The 17,279-nt window shown below is 36.8% G+C and overlaps 1 protein-coding gene across 1 annotated transcript; it reads left to right on the top strand.

Moving 5' to 3' along the window:
* Positions 1–15,884: 15,884 nt before the first annotated feature.
* On the top strand, positions 15,885–16,538 carry LOC125817164 (secreted RxLR effector protein 161-like). The gene has a single exon (XM_049496721.1). It carries the CDS (start codon positions 15,885–15,887, stop codon positions 16,536–16,538), a length of 654 nt encoding a protein of 217 aa, XP_049352678.1.
* The last annotated feature ends 741 nt before the right edge of the window (positions 16,539–17,279 follow it).

Genomic DNA, 17,279 nt, shown 5'->3' with positions numbered 1-17,279 from the left:
TGGAAATCAAGGTTTCCTCTCATGTTAAATGTAAAAGTATATACTCTTGGGAATACTTAGTTCCCTTATAATCATTTTGAAAAAAGAAACTCGACTCTCCTCACCCTCATACTCAAGTACTCAAGTCTTAAATAAAGTTTTAAAAGATTGTAAAAGACTTCTCAAAAATGACTCAAAAACTTCCTCAATCTTTACTTGAATTTGGAATGTGAATTCAAGAATTATGATTTGGATATATAGGATCTCTCAAGGATTAATGATGTGAGGCCAAAATACATATTTTTAATCATTATTTGCCTTACATTTATTATTTATATTTGTCCTTTTTGAGCATGGATTTTATGAATTGTTCTTAATAGTGTATTTTATTTGTAGGGTTAAATTAATGGAAAAATAAAGAAGTTTGGAGCTAAAAAGAATTAAAGATGAAAGATTGAAGAAGGAAATCAATCAGGCAGTTTAATAGATTAACTTTAATATAATAATAATATTTTTTTATATATGACAAAGTTTTGCAAAATGCGAATTTTGAAGGAATTAGACATGTGCCATGTGGTAACTATCCAAGGCGAGACGATGAAGTGTTGGAGTCGGCTACTGTTCACATGGAATTCAACTCCTTTTAGGTTTTGAGTTCCTAATTTGTTTTTGACTCAATTATTTTATTCAGGGTTTTCTACATCTATAAATAGGCCATAAAAATAATTATTAACAGAGGAGGATGAATGTAGAAATTAGCTTTTGATTTAGGGTTTCTTCTTTTCTTCTCTTTTATTTTATTTTACATATTTTCTTTGAATGATGGGTTGTAATTGCTCTATGTCTATGTGGAGTTAAACTTCTCGTTCTTGGATTATATTTACTTACAATATGATTGTTTAGTGATTTTGGTTCGGCATGATTTGTTTATCATATTAGTTGTTCTTATATTCTTGTGATTGCTATTTTGATGCTTCATCACCATTGAAATAAACATATTGTCCGAATTGAACTTGGGAGAGGAATAGGAGGATAGAACGTGGAATATAAGGATCATGATTTTCTCTAAATAATTAGGGTTAATTTGTATCTAGGATAGGGATATACCTAGAAACCGTGTTTGGTCACTATACATGAAGAAATCAAAATGCTAGATACTTAATTCATCCTATCCCCACTCAATGATGTAGTTAGGGTGTTATTTATCGTAGGTGATTAGCCGTCGGGAGACCATGATCATACATTTAACCCTGTGAATCAATAACTAGATAATCAAATAAGTTGATGAAATTGATGCTAAACATGATTGTTAGTTAAATTATAATCCTAGATCGATTCATTCATTGATTGTGTAAACATCTATCTTTTCTTAGTTAATTACTTTTTAGTTATTTTAACTTTATTTTTAGTTTAGTTAATATATTCATCCTTTGAAATCCTCCCCTTACATAAATATTTAGAATTAATAAAATTTAGTAAGAATAATTAATTGACAAGTCCTTTGGGTTCGATAATCTGGTTCTTTTAAGAGCCACTATATTACTTGTGCGACCGCGTACACTTGCGTGTGCAATTGGAAGCAACAATTAATGAAGATTTAAGTGTGGATCTCAAGTAGAGAACATGGGTAAGATTCGAGGGAACGCACACGGAAAGAAGGATGGAAGGGTAGGAGACCTGGCGACCCTAGCGCACTGAGTGGCGGGGCCGCCAGCCCCAAAACTTCAGAAGCCTCTCTCTGGCACAATACAAGCATGGGGTGTCAGCCCCTTTAGCGCCTTGGTGGTGCACCCCCCCAGGTTATGCCCAGAAAACTCGAAGAATTTTCTTTTTTGATTTTTTATCGTAATTCACCTAGAACCGATTGATTTCTTCCAAACTTTCTTAGATTTGTAAACCCAACATAAGTAAAACCTACTCAAATCTCCTCAAGAACAACCCTCAAACACAAAACCCTCGCCTCAAGAACTCATCAAATCCCTATTTACAAAGAATGAAGAACGAATCCCTAAGAAATTCATCAAGAACCTCAATACACGGATTTTCATTGACGAAATTTAATCAAGAAACTCATGATTGGCGTGAGGGTAAATGAACCCATCACTATGAAAGCTTACATACCTCGTAAGGATCAAATCCTTGGTGAAATTCCTCATAGATCGCAAGAATCTTGAACGCTTGAAGCTTTTCTCCCCTTGAACTTTGCCCTAACCTTCCAAACATTTTAGGCTTTAGCCTAAATTAATTTAATCAGATTTGACCCCTAATTTGGGTGTAAAAATGTGTGGACTAAGTGGGGTAAGGAAAATATCAAAATACCCCTCCATAATTCTGATGAATTTCCTTAACCCGACAGGGTGAACTCAAACGGACATATCTCCCTCATCCGAACTCAGAATTTAGCAAACTCGGTGGCGTTGGAAAGATGATTCAAAGATATTTCATTTTATATGTCATGAGACATTTAACTCATCATGTGCTGAAAGGTATGGTCATTTGAAGTTGACCCAAAACTCACAATTGAAGTCTAACTTGCACAAATCTCAATTTAGTTCTTTCCAATTTAGTTCTTTCTAAAATTAGCTCTTTCTAAGACTGAGGTGTTACAATATCTCCCCCTTGGAAACATTAATCCTTGAATGGTATCACTCTAATTAGAACTAAGGGTGGCAACATCTAACACCTAGCTCAAACACCCAACATGCAATTTAACACAACAGGCATATCGATTTATAGAGTGTTTTACAAAAATCATTACATTGGTCTAGAATTTCTCCGAAAGTAAAGAGATGTGGGTATCTCTTCTTCATATCCTCTTGGCCTCCCAAGTAACTTCCTCAACAAACTAATTCCTCCATAAGACTTTGACTGATTTTACCTCCGTGGTTCTTAACTTGCGAACCTGGCGATCAAGTATATCAATGGGTATCTCCACATAAAATAAGTTGTCCTTAATACCAATATTTTCAGTAGGTATAATAAGTGAATAATTTCCCATACACTTCTTCAATATAGAAATGTGAAACATTGGATGGACTGTTGCTAACTCTAGCAGTAGTTCCAACTCATAAGCTACATTGTCAATTCTCTTGGATATCCTGTAAGGACCAATATACCGGGGACTAAGTTTCCCCTTCTTACCAAATCTCATAACACCCTTCATAGATGAAACTTTCAAGTAAACTCAATCATCCACCTCAAATTCCAAGTCTCTTCTCTTAACATCTGTATAGGATTTCTGACGACTTTGCGTTGCTTTCAACCTTTCTTGAATGATCTTCACTTTCTCCATAGCTTGATGAACCAAGTCTGGCCCTATCAACCCAGCTTCACCAACCTCAAACCATCCAATAAGAGATCTATATCTACTCCTATAAAGAGCCTCATAGGGAGACATTTGGATGCTAAAGTGATAATTGTTATTGTAAGCAACCTCAATGAGAGGTAAGTGATCATCCTTATTACCCTTGAAATCGATCACACACGCCCTCAACATATTTTCTAAAGTCTGAATCGTACGCTCTGCTTGACCATCAGTCTGAGGATGGAAAGCAATACTAAGGTTCACTTTCGAACCCAAACCTTTCTGGAAAGACTTCTAAAATTATGTGGTGAATTGCGCACCTCTATCTAAAATGATGGACACTGGAACTCCATTAAGTCTGACTATCTCTTGAATATACAACCTGGCATAATCTTTTTCCGAAAAGGTAGTCTTTACCAGTAAGAAATGGGCTGATTTAGTCATCATATCTACAATCTCCCAAATCGAATCATGCTGCCTGCGAGACCGCGGTAAACCAGCAATGAAATCCATATTGATCATCTCCCACTTCCATTCAAAAAGATCTATGTTCTAATCCATACCACTAGGCCTTTGGTGCTCTACCTTGACTTGTTGGCAATTCGGGTACTTAACAACAAACTCTGGAATACACCTCTTCATACTACTCCACCAATAGACTTCTCTCAAGTCACGGTACATCTTTGTGGAACCAGGATGGATAGAGTATCTGGAGCTATGAGATTTCTCTATGATCCTCTCTTGGAGTTCATCAACCTTTGGTACACACAATCTACCTTGATACCTCAACACACCATCTCCCCTTTGTTCAGAAGCCATCACTTTTTTCTTATGAACATTAATTGCCTTTAGTTCAAGCAAAACAAGGTCTTGGTCTTGTTTCTCTTTCACTTCGGACACTAGTGATGATTAGTCCCATTCATCACCACTACTCCCCATTCATTGGAATCCATTAATTGGAATCCCAATCGTGCAAGTATGTGCACGTCTTTGGCTAGCTCTTTCTTACCTTCCTCAACATGGGCAATATTACCCAAAGATAAACTTCTCAAAGCATCAACAACAACATTAGCCTTACCTAGGTGATATAGAATACTCATGTCATAATTTTTGAGTTCCAACCACCTCCTTTGTGTAAGATTAAGTTCTTTCTGACTGAACACATATTGAAGACTTGTGATCGGTGAACACATCTACGTGAACACCATAAAGATAGTGATGCCATATTTTCAAGGCAGACGATATATCATCCAACTCTAGATCATTCATTAGGTAATTTTTCTCGTGAATCTTAAGCTGTCTGGAGGCATAAGCTATAACCTTGTCATTCTGCATCAATACACAACCCAGTCTAACTCTGGACGCATCACAATAAACAACAAAGCCTTGTGTACCCTCTGGTTAGGTCAACACTGGGACAGTAGTCAACCACATTTTTAATTCTTGAAAGCTTTTCTCATAAGTTCTGACCATTAGAGCTTTGTTGTCTTCTGAGTCAACTTTGTCAACGGGGAAGAAATAGATGAGAACCCCTCGACAAACCTTCTATAATAACCAGCCAACCCCAAGAAACTCATAATATCAATAAGAGATGTGGGTCTATTCTAGTTCTGCACTTCCTCAATCTTCTAAGTGTCAACTCGAATCCCTTTACCAGAAACAATGTGTCCTAAGAACGCCACTGACTCAAGCTAGAACTCACACTTAGAAAATTTGGAATACAAGTCCCTATCTATGAGAGTATAGAGAACTACTCTAAGACGACTAGCATGATCTTTTTCATTTCTCGAATAAATTAGAATTTCATCAATGAACACGATAACAAACATATCAAGATAAGACCTAAACACTCTGTTCATAAGATCCATGAACGCTGCAAGAGCATTAGTCAAGCCAAAAAACATAACAAGAAACTCAAAATGACCATAACGGGTCCTAAATGCTGTCTTCTGGATGTCACTTTCCCTTACTCTCAACTGATGATAGCTAGATCTGAGGTCTATCTAAGAAAAATAAGTGGCACCCTAAAGCTGATCGAAAAGATTATCAATTATCGAAAGGGGATACTTATTCTTGATAGTAACCTTATTCGATTGGCGGTAAACAATACACATCCTAAAAGAACCATCTTTCTTCCTCGCAAATAAGACAGGAGCTCCCCAAGGTGAGACACTTGGTCTAATAAAACATTTATCAAGAAGGTCTTTCAATTACTCTTTAAACTCTTTCAACTCAGCGGGAGCCATTATATACATCAGAATAGAAATAGGTCAAGTATCAGGAAGGATATTTATACCAAAGTCTATTTCTCTCTCAGGAGGGACTCCGGGAAAATCATTTGTAAAGACCTCTGGAATCTTACTCACAACTGGAATTGACTGAATATGTGGTGTCTCAACACTAGAGTCAATAACTCAGACTAAGTGGTAGATGCACCCCTTGGAAACTAACTTTGTGACCTTTAGGTACGAAATAAAATAACCCTTAGGCACTGTTGAACTACTCCTCCACTCAATAACTGGCTCATTAGGAAACTGGAACTTAACTACTCGAGTTCTACAATCAACTAAGGCATAACAAGCATGAAGCCAGTCCATACCTAGAATAACATCAAAGTCCACCATATCTAACTCGACTAATTCAGCCATGGTGTCTTTGTGATTGAAAGAAATAGTACAGTCATGATAAACTTTCTCAGCTAGAATAGACTCACCAACATGTGTGGAAACACTAAATGTCTCAAGAAGTCGCTCAAGAAAGATATCAAATCTCATGGAGATATATAGAGTCACAAAATATAGACTCTCACCTGGATCAAGCAATGGATATACATTAAAAGTAAATACTTTGATCATACCAGTGACAATATCATGTGAATTCTCTTGCTCTTGGAGACTGGTGATAGTATACAGACGGTTTTCTCATCCTCCTGTCCCTGAAGTAGCTCCTCTAGGTGTAGCTTTGTCTGGCGGAGCCGCTGAAGAAGATTAGGCTCTATTGCCCCCATTACCATTTCCTTGCCTGTTTTTAGAGCACTATCTCATGAATTGACCTCTCTAACCACACTTGAAACAACCAGTGGAGCCATCACAACATGCTCATGGGTGGTTCTTACCTTACTTAGCACATGCAAGAGTCCAGTTGGCCCCTTATGCCACACTACTTTGAGATTGAGTAGGTCTAGATCTGAAGTTCTATGAATTCTGATTCTTGAACTCACATCTATTCTTTGGTACAGATGCACTAGCAGATGATGGAGCAGGTTTGGTTGGCTTTTATTAAAAAGATTACCAGTTCGCATTACCCTTCTGCTGCCCGGACTCAATACCTGTTGACTTAGCCTTCTTGTTTCAGAACTCTTCTCTATCTCTCAACTTATCTTCATCAACTTGTTGCACATAGATAATAAGCATTATATATCCATGTCCCCTATCAACATCACAGCCTTACCCTCTTTGTATGACAGACGAGACAACCCAGACACAAAGAGACTCATTCTGCCCCTCATATCAGCAACCATCTCCAAAGCATAATGGGAAAGTTGAGTAAACTTGAGGCTGTACTCATGCACGCTCATGGATTCCTGCTTCAAGTTCAAAAGTGCTCTTACCTTCGCTTCTCTCAGTTCGCGGGCCCCATGAAAGCCTCATTGAACACAGCCCAACTCACAATTGGTGCCCCTTCAGCTCTACTCTTCATCCATTGGTCATACCAGACTTTAGCAACACCCTTTAGTTGGTATGCATCTAGTTCCACATGCTCATCATTTGCAACATGCATCACCTCAAACACTTTATGCAACTCTACCACAAAGTTTTTCGGATCCTTAGTGACACTTGAACCGGTGACGTCTGGAGAATTCATCCTCAAGAACTCAATGATCCTAGATATATCAGCCATACCCTGTCGAACCGCTCTTTGTTGACCAACTTTATTGGCCACAACTTGACTCAACATCCGGATAGTATCCCGAAACTCAGCATTAGTGACCTCTCATCGGGGTTACACTTCTGGTGCATTGGGGACCCCTTGATTATGGGTATCAATATTTCTCCTAGTAGGACGACCTCGAACAGCTCTTCGTGGAGCATGATCTGAAAAGATACACACAAGCACAAATTAGAAAGAAACTTTAATATAGTTGAACTCTATCACACGAAAATAGTATGAAAGAAGTAAGATAGTTCCTAAATATCGTAGCCTTCTAATTATAGATGCAACGCGCTTCACACCGATAACTAAGACTCTACAGACATGACTTTATAGACACCCTAGGACTCTTGAACTCTGTGCTTTCATACCAAGTTTGTCACCCCCAAGCACCCCAAGCCTATCCCCTGGACGTGGTTGACACTCGAGAACCATTGCTGGTCCCTAAGCGAACCCTTGGCCTGGCTCAATAATCATCGGAAGACTTACTCAACAATATAGGAACTCAATTGCAAAGATTTAACTCAATTGTCTCAAATACAAAACTTAGAATATTTAGAAAAAACATTCAACTGGCTAAAAGAGGCAACTTAGGTCTTGGACATTAACAATTGAAAATGAAACAGACTTCTCAAACGACTATTGTCTATGAAGCGTCTAGTAACTATGAGGGAAGTCAGGACAAGATCCACGAGCTCCTAAAAATACTGGAAGTAGATATGGAACCCTCTGAAGCAAGAAGGCTCACCAAAGCAACTCTAGAACTGCAAGTGGTATCAACGGGGCACTTGTTGATGACCCTGGTTACTTGTATCTGCATCATGAAAGATATGGGACAAATGACGTCAGTACATGGAATGTACGAGCATACAAGGGGAATTCTAAAGCACAAATATAAGCTTGAACTGATAAAAAAGAAGAACACACCCATCTCATCTCCACTCAACTCAACTCAAGGATACTCAAACTCAGAAATACTCAACTCAGCTCAATATAAAAGCAACAATAAAGATGCATTATAAAAAAACTTTTAAGACAATAGATAATAACTCAATGTATTTAAAAATACAATAATAACTCTTTACTCTTATTTGGGAAATTCTCTAACCGACAACCATCACTATGAGCTATGTGATGGTATAACATCTCGCCCACGCTGCCAGAACTATCATATACCTTGCCGGAGTATAGGACATCCTCAACAAGTGGATCCACTAAGCTATGCTTAAAAAGCAATAAGGAATCATCTAAAAAGTATGACCCTTTATCCATGTTGGCATACATGGTTTATGAGGACTTTGAGTTGTATGAGCTCGTCCCCATATCGGTGCTCAACACTACTTCCAATAATATAACTCATGCTCATATTTTTAAGAACATTTCCTCATCCTCATACTTTGAGATTATTACTCAAAAGATTCTCTAAAAAGAGATTATGCTCAAAAACTCCCGATGAACTCATTTGGAAATCAAGGTTTCCTCTCGTGTTAAATGTAAAAGTATATACTCTTGGGAATACTTAGTTCCCTTATATACTCGTCGAAATACTTAGTTCCCTCATAATCATACAAAAACACAAAATAGGATCCAAAACACAGAATATGATACTAATATAGTATATCACTAAAACTTGGAAACTATATTACATCCAACTTGTTCTTTAAAGAATTAAAAGCTTCAAGAATCTCTTTAAACTTCTCATCAACATGTGCTTTCAACCCATCAATGTCTTTCTTCAAATAAACATTAGTAGGTGATTTCTCATCATCAACATCAAGTTTTGCTGCTTGTGTTCAAAAAAATTGATTACTCAAATACTCACTTTGATCAGCATCAGGACTACTACTAAAAACAAAACCAGTCAAGTCAAGTAAAAAGTTTTCATTCTTAGTTGGTAAAATGTTATTCACTTATAAATTTGAAAGGAATAAACAGATTACAAAAAAGATGGGTGAAACGATGAGTTATAATTGATAAATAAGAAAATACAGATACCTCATCCGATGCTAAGACAAATATGCGTAAACAAACAAAATCATGTGACAACTGTTTGAGCATTGTCCAATTCAAAATTCTAGGCACTTCAGATAGTGTATGTTCAACAAATAGACAATTCAAAGCAGGACAACACACATAAAACCAAATTCGCAAAGCTAAAGGAAATCCATAGATTCTATAATATATAGGTTTTGTCTTAAACTCTTTGAAAGGCGCTTCAACAGTCGTGTTGAATACATCAATTACCCAAGCATATAAATTATAGTCATTACTCTCAACCAAATCAAAGTATGACATTTCAAGTATTCTAGCCTTAAGCGTGGAGAATAAAAATGTGTTCACAAAAATCAGAACAGTCAAATTCACTACATCAACATCAGACTTGAACTTCCCAGCACAAAAGAGATGATCAAGATCCAACTATGTCACCGCTGACCGGACAATGTAACTTTTCACCAACCAATTTTCATTTAATTGAATTTGAATTATTGTAGTACCATTATATATGTCACGCCCCGAGCCTACACCCTGGGCGGGACTGGCACTCGAGAACCATTGTTGGCCCTGGTTTAACTCAACTTACTCAGCGGAAGACTTAAACACAAGAAATAGTCTCAAATAAGGAACTTAGGAAATAACTCAGAATGTCTTAAAAGAAACATTCAAACTAGCCAAGATGGCAACACAAGTCTTATAGCAAAACATCTGAAATACAAGACTAAAGGACTCATATCTAACTGTCTATGAAGCCTCTAATTACTAAGAGGGATGTCGAGACAAAACCCCCTATCATCCTTACAACTGAAATGAACAAAACAATAAAACAAGACATAACCAAAGGGATCCTTCGGAAGGCAAGGAGGCTCACCAACTGACTCTGAGTGCTCAACTGGATCAACGAAGCACTAAGTGCTGATCCTGATTACCTGTGTCTGCATCATAAAATGATAACGGCCAAATGGCATCAGTACATTGAATGTACGAGTATGTGAGGGAAAAACGAAACATGATATAAGCTTGAAAGGAATCTGAAAGAACACATACCTTGGCTTTACTCAACTCATGAATACTCAACTCAAATCCAAAGTAAAAACAACAATAACAATGCGGTTTATATAAAGCATTTAAAATAGTAGGTGACAACTCAATGTATTAAAGAAATACAATAACAACTCAATTACATATAAAGTAATATAATATTGTGGGAGTTATTTTAACCGACAACCACCACTATAAGCCTAATTGATGATACAACATCTCGCCCACGCTGCCAGAACTGTCATATACTTTGTTGTCATATAGAACGCCTCAACTAAGTGGATCCACTAGTCTATGATGAAAAGCACTAAGGAATCATCTAAAACGTATGATCATTTCTACCCATGATGGCTACATGGTTTATGGAGACTTGAGTTATTATGAACTTGCGTCCCCATATCGGTGCTCAATACTACTCCCAAAATATACTCAGCTCATATTTTTTTAAAACAAAAATCTTTCTAGGATTTGAGATAATTACTCAAAAACTAGCTCAAAAGCTCTCTTGGAAATCGGTGTTTCCTCTCTTTCTCAAATGTGAAAACATTTTAACTCTTTGGGAATACTTAGTTCCTATAGAATCTTTGAAGAAATGAACTTTAATCTTACTCTTTACTCAACTCAAAGCTTAAGCCTTAAAACAAAGTTAAGAAGTTTGTAAAATACTTTTGGAAAACTCTATGAACTTCTCTTGACTTGACTCTTGACTTTCCTTGAATTGAATTATGGATTCAAGGTTCATGATCCCATGTTTATGATTGGTTCCATGATGTTTAGACGTATCTTAGAGTGTAGAAATAAACTAGAAAACATGGGTACGTTGCTAGGGAACTAGTACAGAAAAAAGTGGGAAAACGTGGGAGAACTGGCGCCCCTGGTGCTCTGAGAGACGTGGGGCGCCAGGAGGAAAACTTCAGAGGGTTGGGTTGGGGCGCTCTGGCTGGCGCAGTGCCCAAAGCCCAAATTTCAAAGCCCAGGAGGGGCGCTTTGGCTGGCGCCGCGCCCAAAGCCCAAATTTCCGACTTTTCTTTTTCGTTTTTCAACTCTCAACCCCCTAATTTCGATTAGTTTTATCCCAAACTCTTAGAATCGACTATATCATCAATATATGCAAGATTCTACTCGAAAAAACCACTAAATTGATGAATCGAACTCAAGAAACTTCAAAAACAAGAACTCATAAGATTTCAAACGAATTATCATCAAGAATTCATAATATTTGCTTTCAAAACAACATAACTTCACTAAATTGAATCATGATTGGCGCATGGGTGTAAAAACCCAACGCTATGTGATCTCACATACCTCGTAGGATTAAATCCTTGGCGAAATCCCCAACCAAAATTATACAATCTTGACGAATCTTGACTTTTCTTCTCCTTTCGCCTCTTTTCTCTTTTCTCCAAGCCCTTGGGTGAATTTCCAATTGTATCAATTGATCTAATTTTGATTAGACCCCAATTAATTACCAAAAAATGAAATTAAGTCATGGGTGGTGAAAAGACCACAATACCCTTCTAAAATCTGGATTAGACTTTCCTTATCTGAACAACCCAACTTCAAATGGGTATATCTCACTCATACAAACTCGAAATCGCACAAACTCAGCGGCGTTGTTAAGATAATTCAAAGATATTTTCTACGGTATTTGGAAGCACACCTAACTCATCTTGATCTATGAGTTATGATTGTTTGAAGTTGACCAAAAACTCTAACTTAGCATAACTTAACCAATTTTCCAAAGTTGTCCTTCTTTCCAAAAACAACTCTTTCTAATTCTAGTTCTTTCAAATAGCGAGGTGTTACAAGATAGCAGCCTAGTAACAAGAGTAAATTCAACAATTCCAAATTATAGTTGTACCCCATTAACAACAAAGTATAAAGAGTTAGTATCAATGTTATACATTTGTCGCATCATAATGTTGTGTAGAACACGTCCATGATATACAATTGGCGGCAAATCTAAAACACCCCAAAACTTTTTTTCTAAACATAGAAAGTTGTTTTTTGTTAACTTTGAAGTTATGTTCGCAATGACAGAAACATTAAAACTATGGTCAATATTTGGTTTATAATCAACGTCCATATGAATAAAAAATTGGCCTTCTTATAAAAAAATAACAACATGCAAGTTACTAGACTAGGCAAATAAGAAATAACACAAAAAGTACAATTAAAAAAACATAAAATATAACAAGATACCAAAACAACATATGTGTTAGATATTTTAATTAATTAAGCTAGTTTCTGCTTTCCTAGTTTTAAGGGTATATGGTTGCTATTTCCAAGTTACTGAAAACGTGTGACTTAGTAGGTCAATTTTAATTTCTTTTATGACTTAGTGGTTGAGATAATGTAGGATGTGTATTGCCTTTATAAAGGTTGTTCATTGTTTCAATTTAGTGAGAAGTTTACTACCTCCCAAACTCTTTTGTGTTTATCCTGATTTCTTCCCAGTTTTCTAATAGTGGTATCAAGAGCCAGTGAGGTGAACGTGTTTTAATTGTGAGTGAGTGATGGCTTCAGAAAGTTTTGTTCAACCTGTTATTCCATGCTTTGATGGTCATTATGACCATTGGAGCATGTTGATGGAAAACTTTTTGAGGTCCAAAGAGTTTTGGGCAGTCGTTGATGGTGGATTCCAAGAACTTGTGGCTAGTGTTGTTCAAACAAATGCTCAACAGACAGAGCTTGAAGCACTGAAGTTGAGAGATTTGAAGGCGAATAATTATCTTTTCCAAGCCATTGATCGTTCAATATTGGAAACAATTCTTTGCACGTATACGTCAAAGTAAATTTGGGACTCCATGAAGAAAAAGTACCAGGGAAATGCAAGGGCAAAGTGAGCACAACTTCAAACTCTACGAGGTGAGTTTGAGACCTTGCGTATGATGCCGGGAGAGTCGGTGTCAGTGTACTTCTCATGCACTATGACAATTGCCAACAAAATGTGAATTCATAGAGAGAGGCTTGAAGACGTCACCATCGTTGAGAAGATCCTGCGGTCCATATTGCCGAAATTCAATTTTGTTATTTGCTGCATTGAAGAGTCCAAAGATTTGGATACTCTTTCACTTGATGAATTACAAAATTCTTTAATGGTTCATGAGTAGAAGATTGTTCAACAGGATGTAGAAGAGCTAGCATTACAAATAACCACAACCTCCAAAGATTCTAGGCACAGAAGGAGCAAGTGTAAGGGAAGAAACTCAGAGAAAATTGAAGAGGGAAATCGAAAAAAGAATGGTCAGCATGATCGTAATCAACAACACTCGTCCAATGGGAAAGAAAGGTTTGCAGATAAGTCTCATATCAAGTGTTATAAATGTCACAGGTATGGTCATTACCATTCTGAATGTCGTATAAATTTGAAAAAAATACGTGGGGAGAACTCTAATTTTGTAGAAGTAATTAAGGAGGAAGAGGTCTTTTTGTTAATGGTGAGCCAATCCTCAGAACAATACCACAAAATTTTATAGTATTTAGACACGAGCTGTAGAAACCATTTGTTTGGAGAAAAATCTGCATTTTCTGAACTAGATGAAACTTTTCGCACAACAGTCAAGTTTGGGGATGATTCCCGTATTGCTGTCAAAGGGAAAGGGAAGGTGAAACTCCAAACAAAGTCTTCATCTATGCAGATTATCTCTGATGTTTTCTTTGCACCAGACCTGAAAACAAATCTTATCAATGTGGGTCAACTTCAAGAGAACGGCTACGAAGTGTCTATCAATCATGGAATTTGCAGGATGTGAGATTCTAATCTTGGATTGATCGCTAAAGCTAAGATGACGGCAAATAAGCTTTTCCCACTTGATATGCATAATATTGGGTCTACCAATTTTTATTTTTCAACAAAGTTGAATAGTCAAGCATGGCTTTGGCACTACAGATATGGGCATTTGAAATTTGGAGGACTGAAAATGTTGCAGCAAAAGAAGATGGTTAGGGGTCTTCCTAATTTTGATATGCCTGTAGATATTTGTAAAGATTGTGTCATTGGAAAGCAATCTCGTGATAGCTTTCCAAAAGGAGAAGCATGGAGAGCTAAAAGGCAGCTAGAGTTGGTTCACTCAGATATTTGTGGACCAATAAACCCAATATCAGACGAAGGAAAACGTTACGTTATAACATTTATTAATGATTTTAGCCGAAAGACATGGGTTTATTTTCTGCAAGAAAAATTTAAAGCTTTTACCAGTTTCAAAAGCTTCAAAGCTCTTGTTGAGAAGGAGACATGATGTTCCATTAAGATTCTTCGTACTGATCGTGGAGGGGAGTATCTTTCACATGGATTTATAAGTTTTTGTGAGTTTCATGGGATACAACGACAAGTTACTACAGCTTATACTCCTTAACAAAATTGAGTATGTGAGTGGAAGAATCGAACAATCATAAACATTGTGCGAAGCCTTTTACAAAAGAGCCATGTTCCAAAGGATTTTTGGCCTGAAAGAGTTTGATGGAGTGTTTATGTGTTGAATAGAAGTCCTTCTCGTGCTATTCAGAATATGACACCATAAGAAGCTTGGAGTGGACAACAACTAGATGTTTAACACTTAAGAGTGTTTGGGTGTATTGCATTTGCTCATGTTCCGGATCAGAAAAGGACAAAGCTTGATGACAAAGCCAATAAGTATGTTTTCATGGGTGTTAGCAGGGAGTCAAAAGCTTACAAGCTGTACAATCCTATCAGCAAGATGGTGATTATCAATCGTGATGTGGTGTTTGATGAAGATAATTTCTAGTTGTGGGAAGAAAAGCCAAACAACCAACAACTTCCTTTGGATCTTGACGATGGAGATAAGGAGCAAGAGCAATCAATAGCCGATGAAGGTGTTTCTACCTTGGTAAATCAAGAAGGAACCAGCTTTCGACCTCAACGAAATCGAAGAAGGCCAACATGGATGGCAGATTATGAGGTGAGTGGAAATGTTCAATCAATAAATAAAGATTCATCTACATGTTTAGCTTTATTTTCTGGTTGTGATCCCGTAAGATTTGAGGATGCCTATAAAGATGTAAAGTGGCAGAAAGCAATGGATGTTGAGATTGCCGCAATTGAAAAGAACAATACTTGGGAGTTTACGGATCTTCCAAAAGGCCAAAGATCGATTGGAGTTAGATGGGTTTATAAAACCAAACTCAATAAGTCTGGTGAAGTTGATAAGTACAAGGCACGTTTGGTGGTGAAAGGATACAAGCAAGAGTATGGTGTGGATTACAAAGAGGTTTTTGCTCCGATAGTCAGACTTGATACCATCCAATTGGTGTTGGCATTGGTAGCTCAAAACAATTGGCCAATTTATCAACTTGATGTAAAACCAGCCTTTCTGCACGGAGAGCTACAAGAGCATGTATATGTTGATTAACCTCCTAGTTATGTGATGCATGAAAGTGAGCATAAATTTATAGATTGAAAAAGTCTTTATATGGGCTAAAACAAGCTCTCTAAGCTTGGTATAGTCGCATTGATCCATATTTTAATTTGGAAAATTTTAGAAAATGTCCATACGAGCATACACTTTATACAAAACTTGAGGATGGGAAACTTGTGATTGTATGTTTATATGTAGACGATTTGATTTATACTGGGAGTGATCCTGCATTTCTTAAAAAATTTAAGCTATCCATGATGACTGAGTTTGATATATCTGGTCTTGGCTTGATGCATTACTTTCTGGGCATTGAAGTAAAGCAATCAAGTAGTGAAATTTTTATTTCACAAAAGAAATATGTCCAGGAAACATTACAGAGATTTGAAATGCAGAGTTGCAATTCTGTCACAACACCAACAGAGTTGGGACTGAAGTTGGAAAAAAATCCTATAGGAAAGAAGATTGACAACACTCTTTTCAAACAACTCGTGGGATGTCTGATTTATCTAACAATCACCAAGTCTGACATAATGTATTATGTTGGTCTTGTTAGCAGGTACATGGAGCACCCAAAAGAGATTCGTTTGTTGGCTTCTAAAAGAATTCTCAGGTATTTGCAAGGTACCACTGACTATGATATTCTATACAAGAAAGAAGGCAAGTCAGAGTTAATTGGCTTTACAGATAGTGATTTTGCTAGAGATAAAGAAGACAAGAAAATCACTTCAGGCTATGTGTTTATGCTTGGATCTGGAATTGTTTCTTGGTGCTCCACAAAAGTAGAGTTTGTAGCTGCAACTGTGTGTGCTACCCAAGCAATTTGGTTGAAAAAGATATTGGTTGAGCTTCATGTTCGACAGCAAAAACCAATTCTGATTTACTGCGACAATGGCTCAGCGATTAAGATTTGAAAGAATTCAGTGTTGCATGGACAGAGCAAACACATAGATGTTGAGTTTCACTTCCTGATAGATCTCATGAAGGAGAAAGTTATTGATTATGTTTACTGTAGAAGTGAAGACCAAGCTGATGATATCTTCACTAAGTCCCTCAAGCTAGCAACATTCAGAAAGTTAAGGAAGCTACTCGGAGTTTGCACTTTAAGGGAGAGCCACGATGAATGATGTTATTAAGCTGAAGTCGTAGACTTATCAATTTAAGGGAGGGTTTGTTAGATATTTTAATTAATTAAGCTAGTTTCTGCTTTTCTAGTTTTAAGGGTATATGGTTGCTATTTCCAAGTTACTGGAAACGTGTGACTTAGTAGGTCAATTTTAATTTCTTTTATGGCTTAGTGGTTGGATAATGTAGGATGTGTATTGCCTTTATAAAGGCTGTTCATTGTTTCAGTTTAGTGAGAATTTTACTACCTCCCAAACTCTTCTGTGTTTATCTTGATTTCTTCCCAGTTTTCTAATAATATGATCCACAAAAATGATCAAACTAAAGTAATACGTGATATGAATATAACTAATAATACTCCACTGGTATCATCAAGTAACAAAAATATGAGAAACAATACCCTATGCAAAATAATCAATGATACCATAAAAAATCTTCATATACTGTTATGGCATGATACTAACAAAATATATGATACCAGTACTTATGCATGATACGAAGCATATCATATGGTGCTCTAATAGTATGAT

This window comes from Solanum verrucosum, unplaced genomic scaffold, assembly GCF_900185275.1.
Source record: "Solanum verrucosum unplaced genomic scaffold, falcon-dt-bn FXZP01000094.1, whole genome shotgun sequence".
Taxonomy (NCBI): Eukaryota; Viridiplantae; Streptophyta; class Magnoliopsida; order Solanales; family Solanaceae; genus Solanum; species Solanum verrucosum.
The sequence above is the reverse complement of the archived record's forward strand: the minus strand, read 5'-3'. Positions and strand labels throughout refer to the sequence as shown.